The sequence below is a fragment of the Terrapene carolina genome, unplaced genomic scaffold, assembly GCF_002925995.2.
Source record: "Terrapene carolina triunguis isolate 2854851 unplaced genomic scaffold, T_m_triunguis-2.0 Scaffold68, whole genome shotgun sequence".
In the NCBI taxonomy this organism is placed as follows: domain Eukaryota; kingdom Metazoa; phylum Chordata; order Testudines; family Emydidae; genus Terrapene; species Terrapene triunguis.
The window spans coordinates 3,031,522-3,044,343 of record NW_020664419.1 but is presented as its reverse complement, the minus strand read 5'-3'; the positions used below and the strand labels follow the sequence as shown (position 1 = coordinate 3,044,343).

The 12,822-nt window shown below is 40.2% G+C and overlaps 1 protein-coding gene across 2 annotated transcripts in view; it reads left to right on the top strand.

Annotated features, from left to right (window-relative positions):
• The window catches only part of EXOC4 (exocyst complex component 4), a 611,454-nt gene that overhangs the window by 19,069 nt on the left and 579,563 nt on the right, over positions 1-12,822 (top strand). The window contains exons 2-3 of one of the 2 annotated variants that reach the window (XM_026648604.1): positions 7,584-7,773; positions 12,491-12,685. In XM_026648604.1, coding sequence (XP_026504389.1) covers positions 7,584-7,773; positions 12,491-12,685 — 385 coding nt within the window. The remainder of the gene's footprint in view (positions 1-7,583; positions 7,774-12,490; positions 12,686-12,822) is intronic. The other variant, XM_026648605.1, reaches the window with a different exon arrangement.

Below are 12,822 nucleotides of genomic sequence, written 5' to 3'. Positions count from 1 at the left end.
TATATATATATATTTTTTTTTTTTTTTAAAGTCCACTGTAAGTCACTGACTTCAGTGGTGGCAAGCAGGATTTGATCTTGGTTGTTTTAGTACATATATGTTGTATCTTTCATGACAGAAGGACTAGGCACATGTTCTAGAATGTTTGATTCTCTTGCAATGTTTTTTCTCCTACCTTGTCTTCCTTATGTGGAAGTGACTCTTGTTTGATCTGTATTACTCAACTATTAAAAAATCTTGAACGTTTTGGCCCAATTAATTTTTTATTACAGAATAAAAATGATAAAGATTCTGTACAAAGTACCATCCAGTCAGTCCGATTCTGATCCTGTTAGTGCTTGCTAACCAGGAGAAACGGGCACATACGTTACAGGTTTCTTATAGGAGGATCAGATTCTGTCTCAAAAAGATGAAAATTGCAAAAGCAAATGAATCTCCTCACCCTACAGAGTAGGCCATGAAGGATCCCAAATGAGTTCATACCCTGCATATATTTGGTATCTAAACTGACTTCTGTTCTTTGCAGCATCTCCATTTCAGATGCTTTTGGTCTCCAGCAAGTCATCAGTTGTACACTGTGATTTTTATAGCCCCACAACCCAAGCCCCGCAAGCACAAGTCAGCTGACCCAGACCAGCCGTGGCTGGACCACGTGTCTTTTATTGCTGTGTAGACATACCCAAATTGGCACAGGCACTTTCTGTTTGTTGTTACAGATTCTCTGTCTTTGGTGGATTAATGTTAAGTTGTCACAGAGGAAGTGGTTTGTTTAATGAATGATTAGAGAGAGGGTGGTTATTCAGTGCACAGGAAGAGGAAGTTGGTTCATGGTGTAAGTGGTAGAATGGGAGATGGGCCAATTAATACAGCAGCTTGAGCAGAGAACAGTCTGTCATAATTGTTTGCTCTAAAGCAGTGGGAGGTGAGAAGTTGCACCAATATGGCTCTAAAAATATATTTGAAAAGACTGTTGGATTTAAAAATTATATATGAATGTCTTTTCCAGATTATATATTTAAAATTTTTTTTTTTTTTTTTGGAAATGACATTCACTGCTGCATCATGAGTTTAAAGTACTGACATGTTTGGCTTTAAACAGTTTTTTTTTTTTTTAAATTTATCTATGTAGACTGCATCTCACCATCCATTAAAAAGGAGCCCATATCTCTTACTCTAGGTACTCCTTGACAATTCTTAAATACACAACCATGAAATAAATAACTCCTGTAAACCCCTCTCCTCATCCAACCATTAATCCATGAGTCTGCATCAGCCAACAATAACCCAGCACCTAAAAATGTTGCTTGTTTAACTTTTACTGTTCCTTAACAATCAATCTCATATGCTGACAAGTTGGACAAACATCTGTTAGAGATGGTCTAACTTTACTTGGTCCTCCCTCAGTGCGGGGGGCTGGACTTGATGACCTCTTGAGGTCTCTTCCACACCTACATTGCTATGATTCCCTGATCAAAAATTTATGTATAGGGAAAGCGTGTTAGAAGGGATTTAAAATGCTAAGTATAAGAAAGTCCAACTACAAATAGTTTAACCGTGCACATGTGATCAATGTTGAAATAATTTACAAAAACTTATGGGCCTGACTGGTCAGTTACACTAAGGCCACTTTACGCTACTCTGACATTGTAAAGCGGCCTTACAATATTAGACTAGAGCAGTGTATTGGGGTCCAAGCTTAGCTGAGAATTCAGAACAAAACCATTGTTTTCACTTTGGTTCCTCTGCAAATACAGATAATTGTGTTAAACTAGAATCCAGCACATGCAAGAAAAGCTTCTAGCAATATAAAATTTGCCATAATGAAGGAGATATTACATCAAGTCTGGTATTCTGCCTATCAGCGACCAATATCTATTGTTTCTGCAGAAAGCAAAAAACTCTCACAGTGCACCTGTCTAGTGGTATAATGCTCTTGGGCAATGCCGTATATGTTGTAGGGAGGAATTTGATTCTGACCCCAGGACTATTAGCTTATATTTCTCATGGGGTTTTCCTTTTTTTTTTTTTAAGGAAAATTAAGAATTTAAATGAAGTTGTTTGCAAAGGACTCTACTAAGCTCCGTAACTTGGTTAAAGGAATTTTTTCCTCTTCACTATGTGGCAAAGTGAAATGGTACCAGTTGTTCTTCAGTAGGACTGTTTGGAAAATGAAATTTCTGTCTGACGGAGTATTCTAATATTTTTATATTTGTTTTTGTCTTGAAACAGGATAAAAAGTTAAAATATCCAACATTTTCTTAGAATAAAGTTTTGAAAAATTTCAATTCAGAATAGTTGAAGTGAAAATGTTGACTTTTTTAAAATTATGGAATACCATTGTTCATTCAAAATGAAATTTTGTTTTGAATTGTCCTATGAAAATCAGAACATGTCATCAGAATCAACATTTTAGTCTGAAAAGTTTTGATTTTGATACATCTTCACATTTTTTCAGGAAACATTTTTGGTAGAAAATTTTTGATCGAGTGTCATCTTCAGCATTCGTTGGTGAGAGAGAACTTTTGAGAAAATGTAGGCTTTGTGCCTAACTCTGAAAATGATCAAATTAGGGTTGGATTCTGATTTCTTCTGGTAGCTTCCTATAATTGGAAATTCTCTCCTAGAACACTTTGCCCCCTTGAGAATTTCACTCTGGGTTCTATGAGCTGGAGCATTCTGGTTGACTGCAACTCTTTGAGGGTCATTGGTGAAGAGCTGTTCTCTGAGATAACTAAGCCAATTAAGGGCCTTAACGATTAGGATCAAGACTTTGAAATATACATGGAATATCCTGGGAAGGTTCTGATGTGTTCAGACTGTCAGTGTGCAGTATTATTAATGTGTTCTTGGGCTGAGTGGTGGGCTTCTCTGTGTTGCATGAGCTGGAGTTTCAATGAGGCCTCTTCCCTCACCCCAGGTTGAGAGTGGTGCAGTGGTCTAACCTGGAGGTATGAGAACATGGATCACTGTCTTGCTCATCTCAGAGGAATGGGTGCAGTTTCCTGGCAAGTTGGAAATATTGTCACTTGCTGTCTGTGTGTGGAGCAGTGATGAGTCCAATAAAATTCTAGGACTGAGACATTGTACTACTTTGACAATTCAAGGGCAGAGGGCTTATATTTTGTGATCTTAGCTAAGGCACTGAACTAGGTTGGACTCTGTATTCACTTCCTGGCCGTGACCTTGGTCAAATAGTTAATCTCTGTGTACCGCTGTTTCCCACCTGTAATATGGGGATTGTAACACATCCTTTCTCCCACCATTTATTATTATTTTGTTTATTTAGACTGTAAACACTTTGGGGCTTGAACTATGTTACTATGTGTTTGTACAGCACCTCGCACAATGGCGCCCTGTTCTCAGTTAGAGCTTCTAGGTGCTACAAATTATTATAGAAATAAGAACAAATTAAGTTGAGAACATTGTGACCTGTTTGTGGTCTATTTATTAACAGAAAAAATGTCAAAAGGAGTTGAATAAATTTATTTGTGCGAATGGTAACAACAGTATCTGTTGAAAAGGATAAATTTAGAAGGGCATCGCCATACTGCATTCTGGTGACATAGAAGCCGGTGGTATCTCCTGACCTCACTAAGACTTCTGTAGTCTAATCATTACTCATTAACTCTTTTAACGTAGTGCATGGCTTCTAAGAGCGGCATTGGTGCAGTTTTGATCTGTACCTCTCCTGTAGGATACAGACACTTTGGTTTTTTTGCTGTGCAAATGTCTAGTGGTTTTTAACAAGCTACTTACTTTCTCATGGTGGGCAGTTAAACTCTGTTATGAGGTCATAAACACCTGGTCTGTGTTTCAGGTCAATATTTTTTTAAAAGTAGGATGAATGTGAAGGGAATTTATTAAAAAAAAAAAATCTGTTAAACTGGGAGCCTGCTGTAGCATGTAAAATGGGATGCAGGTGTGTCCTCTAGCACCACAGTGATGTTCTTTTAATCTTCTGGAAGAGTCTGTGGCACTGCTGTTCTAAGTTATTAGCATTGTAAACAGAGAGATAAAAATCAAAATTATATAAGCTAAAGATGGAAGAGGACCTGTGAGGTCACCTACTCCATCTCCCTGTGAATGTAATATTTTTGAATGATTTTTATTGTGTGAAGGGAAGCTAAAAGAACAACCATGAAATAAGAAAAGGAATCAAAGGTAAGTAGACTATAAAGCAATAGTCATCATACCACACAAGATTTAAACTATAACCCTTTATAGTCAAGGGTGTTGAGAGACGTGGCCAACTTGGCTTAGCATCAGAGACCCCATATCCTGTTTGAGTGCTCCTCTCATCTATAACATAGGTTAGAGAGAATTGGCGAGCAATATCTTTCAATCTCACACTGAAGCACGGTACAATGATTCCCGAAAAGGGTGTCTCATGATATGAAGGAAAGTACTCCCGTCATCATCACTCAGCAGTTCTCCACAAATATAACTTGTATTCTTCCCCATAAACTATCAATAGAGTACATTTAAAAAACACCAAACAAACCAGCCCTTGAGCCTTACTGCCTCTATTTATTTTGCATGGAAAGGATGCAGATTTTACCCTTTAATCTTATGGGCAACTAAAGTGTGCCTCCTATAACTTGCATGCTTAACACACATTATTAACCTTTATCTAAGGTACTTATATGCCCCCCCATCACCATAGTATCTCAGAGCCTCACAGTCTTTAATATATTTATTATCCCAGTACCCCTGTGAGGTAGGGAAGTGCTATTATCTTCACTTTATAGATGGGTAGCTGAGACATAAAGAAGTTAAGTGACTTGCCCAAGGTCATGCAGAATGTCTGTGGCAAAACAGACACTCCAACCCAGGTTTCTCATGTCCTAGGCTGGTGCCCTACCCACTGGACCGTTGTCCCTCTAAACTTCTCCATGACTGTCTATGTTATACAGAATCTAGGAAGTACTGGTGTACAATTCTTTCAGCAGTTTTATTATCCAAAGCTTTATAGTCTTCTGCATAGCCTTATTTCCAATGGCTTCCCTATTCTGTAAAAAAACCTTGCTGTGGCCAGTTTGAGAAGTGAGAAGGGATTAAAAAAATAATGTAAGGGTGGTGGTGGGGTTTATAGGCACTCCCAATCCTTCATTTATATCTACACAAAACCTTGCCCACTGAGTTCCACAAAACATCCTGTTGAAAAAAGAAAGCAGAATGAAGCAAATAGAGCTTAGCTGAGGTGGGGGCCCATTGTCTAGGAAGCGGAGAAGGTGCTCGTTTACAGCCTTTCCATTCATGGGATCTCAGCTGATCCGTTTGCATTTTTCAGTCAAGGAGAGGGTCCCTTTCACCATCCGCAGCTATGCACTATTTTGAAACTAATTCTGCTGATAGGAGTGAGAGCATTACAAAATAAAGGAGGCTTGTAGGGTACAAATAATTCTGTGTTAGACCCGTTGTCATTACTATTGAAAGAGGTGTGGAATGAGTAACAGTTTTTGAAAGCGCATACGTCCTGTCAGTGGCTATTTTGCAGGGGTGAGCGCTTCAACTTACTGCCCTGCTATGTGGTTTTCCTAGAATATACCATGTGTGTAGGATTTGTTTCTGCTGCTCTCCTCAGAGGAAGGCAGCAGGATAAGAGCTGTATAATTGCAACCTCTTTTTTTCTTGCCAAGTCCTTGGTGGTCTAGAATACTACCTCTTGGTTTTAAGATCCCCTTGCTGTAGTCTTGGGAAGTTACATCACTTGAGGTGTTTTTTAAAAAGGAGAGAGGGCGCAACTGCTGTTTGCTTTCTCTGAAAGGATGGGGTAAGGGAAATGGAAGCTTTGGCCCCATCTTTGCTGGCAGTAACTTTCTCTTAGGGGTAGGGAGAGTGTTTCCTGTATATATCTTTAGTGCTTTGTCCAGTTTTGTTTTAGATAACTCAAACGATATGGTTTCTACCACTTTCCTTAAGAGACTATTTCACAATCTAGCAGATCTTGTTAGGCAATTTTTCTTTAATATTTAGCCTATGTTTTTTTCCTTACTCCTAGTTACTGAAGTTACTGTCTTGTTACACCCTGAATAGAGTTTCTCTCTCATTGGTGTTTTCATCTTCCAAAGATGTGTAGACAGGTCTCTTACCTTCCTGTCAATCCTGCTGTCCCTATTGCTGCCAGATGACAAGACAATTTCCCCAATAACTGGTTGCATTTTCTTACTTCTATTATTTCCAGAGGTACTGGTTTTAGTTTTTGTCTAGACTTCATTATTTTAACAAGTCCAAAGTGAAAGCCAAATTGTACAGTAGTAGGGAGCAGCAGCATTCAGTGATTTTCCCCCCCCTCAAACCACTTGACCTGCTGCTCTGAAATATCTGAGTAGCCCCGGCAAGGAATTGATGAGCACTTTCACTCCTACAACTTGGTTATTTGCATTCTGCTTTTAGAGTTGAGAGTGAGGGTCATTCTGGAGTTGTGTGCTGTGTCTTAAAAGGTGTAAGCCTCTGTCATCACATGTGTACTAGGCTCCCTGTAATATACTTCCAGATTTTCAATTCTGTAGAGCAGTTAGTGATTTTGGATACCTCAATTTTTGTATGCACAATCTGTGACACTTTAAAGAGTGTCATTTTCAGAGGGTGGGCACACAGCACTTCCTGAAAGTCAGGTCTATTTCAGGTTTCTCAAGTTGGACACTCAGACTCACTCTGCAATTAAAATAGTTCAAAATTCTTAGTCGTGTTTATAGCCCTCACATACCACAGTATGAGAACCTAGATAGATACATTCTATGGGTTTAGTGGGGGCTATATGAAGTGTGCCTGCGGTTCCTCCTGGTTATGAAGATACACCCAGTCGGTCAGTTGCTATCTCGCTAATAGGGTAGTTTAACTCTCTCCAGCGAAACCAAAAATTCCAGCTCTTCCAGGGTAACAAAAAGTGACATAGAAATCTAAATGAAAATTCAAACCCTTCTCTTTCTGGGTCACAGCCCTCCCTCAGGGGTCTGTTTCAATATTCATCCCTCTCCAGGGTATAACAAATGTTACCCTAAATGCCAAAATTTTTACAAACAAATGTTATAGTTATGATCTGTTAAAATCTGGCTATTGATCGTGATTATCCAAAGCCATGTCCTGGTTATCTTGGTGCAGAGATGTGACATTACTAAAAAGGCCCACCAATTCCCCAATTCTTCTTGTCGGAAGAAAATCCCTATGACTCTTATGTAAAATGGGTGGGAGAACATAGAACAAAGAATTGGGGGCTGGGGAGAGGGGAGATTTTTCTTTCCCACCCCAGTTCCATTCCATTTCACCAGCCTGACTGGTGACCAGGTAATGGCTTAATGACTGATTAGTGGCAATGAGAAAAAATACTTAAAAATAAAACTCTTAGAAGCAAGGAAGATAATAAAGGAAGCTAAAAGATCTGTGTCTCATGCAAAGAACTGTTGTTACTGGATCTCAACTAAACTTTATACAAACATGTTTACCAGAGGTACTCTTCAGTCAATGGCATTTGAAGAATAACATAGTGGCTGCTTTCCAGCCCATGGTGTACTTCAGATTTAAGAGTTCCTGTGCTGGTAAATCACCTCTAAACATTGCCATTGTTTTGACCTTGTTGTTAGGACTCTCTCCACCAGTGATGATGTCGAGGACAGAGAGACTGAGAAGGGCCGTCTGGAAGAAGCTTATGAGAAGTGTGACCGGGATTTGGATGAGCTTATTGTTCAGCATTACACGGAGCTCACCACAGCTATCCGCACGTACCAGAGCATCACGGAGCGAATCACCAACTCCCGCAACAAGATCAAGCAGGTGAAAGGGCAGGCAGCACTATGTCTGGCATCTCTCTCTCTCTCTCTTTCCCCCTGCCTCTGCACCCACCCGAAAAGGCTTCATGTGTTCAAATCTGTTTCTGCATTGCATTTCCACCTTTGCCCTTGTTCCTGTCCCTTTTGTGTTAATATAAAATCGACGTATCAAGGTTTTCATTCAACCCTTACTTCTCTAGTCCTGTCTCCCTTCTACTTGATATCATTTTGTGCTGAACCAAATATTGAATGGGGAAGATGCCATTACCTGCCAGCTTTGAAACTACCATCAGAGTTATTTAAATAGGTCAGATTCTCAGCTAGTGTAAATCAGTGAGGACCTGGCCTGATTTTGTTACTTGACCCAGCAGCAGATCACCCAAATCTATACAGCTAAAACCTCTCCCATCTAGTCTATTCTGGTTCTTCTATTGTGCCCATCAGGATGGTCTCTGATCACCTGCCACCTAGGTCATCTCAGTGACTCATCAGATGTCCACTGGCCCACTGAATATGAATTTTAAGGTCATTTGCATAATCAACTCTTGAGCTGTGCCCCCTGGTGTTCCTATATTTTGAATACTGTATTTTCCTAAAATTTATTACTACTCTTGTAAATAACAGTGGCACTCCTAGCACTGGTGAGGGCTTACTCTTTGCTGTTCTCTACCCCCAGTTCTGATTATTATCCCAGTTGATGAATTCACCACTCTCCCAGCCCTTGTTTACTTTCTCTGTGGATTGCTGTACTTAAGCCTTGCACGCCAGATACATAAATTGTTCCATTGTCTGACTAGCGCCGTGGAGATCATGACTTGAAACCTTTCAGAGCCGTGCTCCAGAAGCAGTAAGCTATGACCCTTCTGAGGCAGCACACTGACCCTTCTGGTTTTTCAAATTCATTTAGCATTTTCAAAGCGAATGAGACCTCTCTGATCCCTTCGAGGGGTAAGAGTTCGTTCTAAGGATTTATGTACAAAGCCTGGCTCTGTGAAGGCCCAGATCAATAATCTTAAACTTGAAATAAACTATAGCCCGTTTTCACCAAACATGCTAAGCTTTGCAGAGGTCAAAAACAATCGTATAGGGACAATGACATTCCCATCTAAACTAATCACTATGGGGGATGAAGGACCTTTGGATATTTATGTTTTCTGATTAGCTTTAGTCAACATGTATTGAAGGAACTTTGCCCTAATCTCATGCAAGGCACCAGATATGATGCTAGACTCTGTGCCATTAGTCTATATTATGCTGTCAAGCTTTCCATTTTGATGTTCCTCTCCTTTGTTATGGGTGGATCTTCATATTGCAACAAACTTGGACAGAAACATTTGTGCAAAAGCAAAATGCTTTGTCTGGGTTTAATAATCCAGATATCTATGTTTGTGAAACAACTGTTTTCTTCAGCTCATATTTGTCCAGGCACTGAATCTTGTGGGGATGTGTCAGGGCCTGATTCTGATCTCATTTATACGAGTTTTATGCCCATATAATCCCATTGACTTAAATGGAATTACAGGGTCATGACAGAGGAAAAGATGGGGCTGAGGAGGAATATGGTGTTCCTTAAAATACATCTTCAGATGTTCACTCTATCATCTTTCATATCTCTCCTCCTGCCTACCAATGCTAACATCAAAAATGCTGCTATCTGCTTCTTAAATTAACGGAAAAATAAAAAACTTCTTAAGGCAAAGCCGCTCTCTGGATCACTCGTCTGTTTTGTGCTCGGACAAGGACATCAAGTTTCAAACATTTCATTCATTTCCGTAGACTGTTTGGCCTTTCTTAAAGTGGCCATCGTTTTGTACAAGGCATCAACACTGCCACTAAGGCTAAGATGATACTGTCTAGTTTAAGGGCTTGTCTACACTACCCACCGGATTGGTGGGCAACGATCGATCCAGCGGGGTTGATTTATCGCGTCTCGTATAGACGCAATAAATCGACCACTGAGCGCTCTCCCGTCGACTCCGGTACTCCACCAGCATGTGGAACGCAGGCGGAGTCGACGGGAGAGCGTCAGCTGTCGACTTACTGCAATGAAGACACCGCGGTAAGTAGATCTAAGTACGTCAACTTCAGCTACGCTATTCACGTTGCTGAAGTTGTGTATCTTAGATCGACCCCGCGCGGTAGTGTAGACAAGCCCTAGGATACACAACAGGGCCTGTGCCCAACAAGGGCTGTGTATGGCATTCAGTTTTTCTCTGCTGTTGAGACAAGTTACGGAGCACAAAATTGTTGAGGTTTTCCCAGTGTCTGAAGATATTTGAAGGAGTGTCTGTTGGGTCCTGTGCCATCTAGAACCTTATCTTTGAAGCGGGGCTTTCATGTGTACACTTCAGAGCATGGTGCTGTTGTATGTTAATTGACTCTATTAGCTGTTGTCTTTCTTTTGGTCCATCTGTATGTTTCAGGAAGTCTCATCACTTCATCCAAAGGAGGATAGAAGGGAAAAGGGTGCAGCTGAAGCATTGTTGTAGGGCCTTAAAGACTCTCTAACTTGAAAATAAATCCAAGGGCCTCTCTACATTTGTAATTCAGTGATGTTAGAGTTCTGCCTAAGAAAGGCTTGGGCCCTAAATAGTCATAGTTTATCACTGAAACCAGATAACTGGCGTAAATGCTGTGTGTGAAGTGGTGGTTAATTGCTTACTGATTTTAAGGCACTTAAATGATTATCCATTTATGGCATGCAAGAAAAATTGGGTTGTACTGACCTTATCCCAGGAACTTAGGAAAGTTGGCAGACTTGAAAACAGGGTGAGATTAGTAGTTCTGGCCTGGGACTAAAGTGCAGAGACGTTCCTGATTCCTGTCGATAGGAATGTGATAGGAAAGCAAGAACTTCTTTGACAGTCTGCAAGAGATGGCTTGAGATTTTTAGAACAAAGTGAATGGCAGGCATTGCACTGTTTTTTCTGCGTGTTATAGTGTCATGATGTGTAATGTAGATGCTGAGCTGAATTTTATCCTACTTACAATCCATTTTGATATTCTTTCAGGCATCTCGTTAGATAAACTCCATCTCTTGCTAACAAATCTGGTGTCACCTGATGTGACCAGGGTCTCGGGGGGGCCATGCTGAGATTGCTCAATCAGGGCAAACTGCAAAGAATGGGGCAGACAATCCCCAAAACTGGAGGTTATTTCTAATACTTAGATTTACCAATCCAGCAACAAAACAGCTTCTACAATACCTTACTGATTACTCAGAAGCCAGAAATACAGTTCCCTTCAAGCAGCCCAGCGTTGTGCTCCCACCCAGACAGCCACGTCAAATACGATGAGGATTACTGAAAATCTGGTTCATCATATAAAAAGTTCTATCAATCCCAAAAGTTTGGACACATTACCCACCAACTTAATGAATACTTCAGATCTTACCCAATTGGCGTAAGAGAGAGTCCGTATTGGTTAAAAGATCATTATATACCTACAGATACGAATAAAGTTCTTAGGTCAGTTCATGGTAGAGATAGTGAGCTTCAGAGTTGCAAAAAGTTCTTTCAGAATTAGTTCCATAGGTCATAGTTCAATGTCCAATATCAGGGTGACCCAGTCTGGAGCTGGCGACCTCAGTCTTGCGTCTCAAACTTCCCCTGATGAAGCTTAAGCAGATCTGAGGTAACAGGCCCAAGACCCAAGAGTTCTTTTCATAGATCCCCGGCAGCCTCTTGACAGCAGGCATTCCTTGGGTACAGCATTGTGGCTTTGAAGTAGAATCACCTATTTCCTATGTATACACAGGTAACTAGTTGCATTCATCAGCATAAGGTAATTATCCATTAAGCAGTTCATAGACAGTTTACTACAAACTTCAAAGAGAAATATAGGCAACGAAATTATTACACTCTAGTTTCATCTAAATGTTAATATTCCCTTTTGATCTCTGAATCAATGGATATAGTAACTGACAGGAACCGTCTGTTTACATGGTTAACATCTAACAAGATATAAGTAAACACATACAATCCATATTAACTCTAATTCTCTAACAGTACAGGTTCACATTTCAAACCTCAAGTCTATGGCTATGTTAGCTATTTATAAGAAATAGTCCTAATTACCATCTGTATACTTTTCTAATATGTCTTTAAAGATTGAATTTGGGTCATTTAGCCTGCTAGTTGCTTAACCCTTTCTGGTTTAATGTCACACCTGAGCTACTGGGTTAACAGGGATCCTCCTGTATAGTCCACTTTCATAAAGTGAAGAAACAACTAGAAAAGAGGAGGAGGGAGAGATGCCACAAGAATTTAATAGGCTGACAGAAAATGTTTACAGAGGAACAAAATAGTAGCTATTTATTTACTTACACTAAACAATTGGCTTCCTGTTTCATGCCTAAATGCTGAATAAATGTTGGAAACAGCTGCAAGTAACTCTTTAGTCCTGGTGTTAAGATGAACATGTGTAGAATCCTATTAAGGCTATTCCAGTAAAGCATACGCTGATAGCACAAGCCTTGAATTACGCCCCAGCACCTAGCTTCACTTCATTTCCCCTATGGTTGCTGTCATTATTTAGGGTGATTATATAATTCCCTTGTGCTACAGAGGGATAATAGGCTGGTTTTAAAAAAAATGTGGATTTGATTATTGCCATTTGAAACTCCTGTTAAAATGAGTGAGTTAGGGGAAGTGCTGACCATATAGCAGGCTCCAAGAGAAAGGGCATTACACTGACCTCATCTTCAACATGTTGCCTTGTAGGTGAAGGAAAATCTCCTGTCATGCAAGATGCTGCTGCATTGCAAACGGGATGAGCTGCGCAAGTTGTGGATAGAAGGAATTGAGCACAAGCATGTCCTGAATTTGCTGGATGAGATTGAGAACATCAAGCAAGTGCCCCAGAAGCTGGAACAGTGCATGGCCAGCAAGCACTACCTCAATGCAACTGACATGCTGGTAAGATGTGATACCTAACTTTGATGGTCACCTGTACATTTAGAGTCAGCTAATTAAGCTGTCTAGGTAAATAGATCTTTCTCTGTGTGCCCCCTGCTTGCTCTTCTCCTGCACTATTTATTCTCTTTTACCCTGTT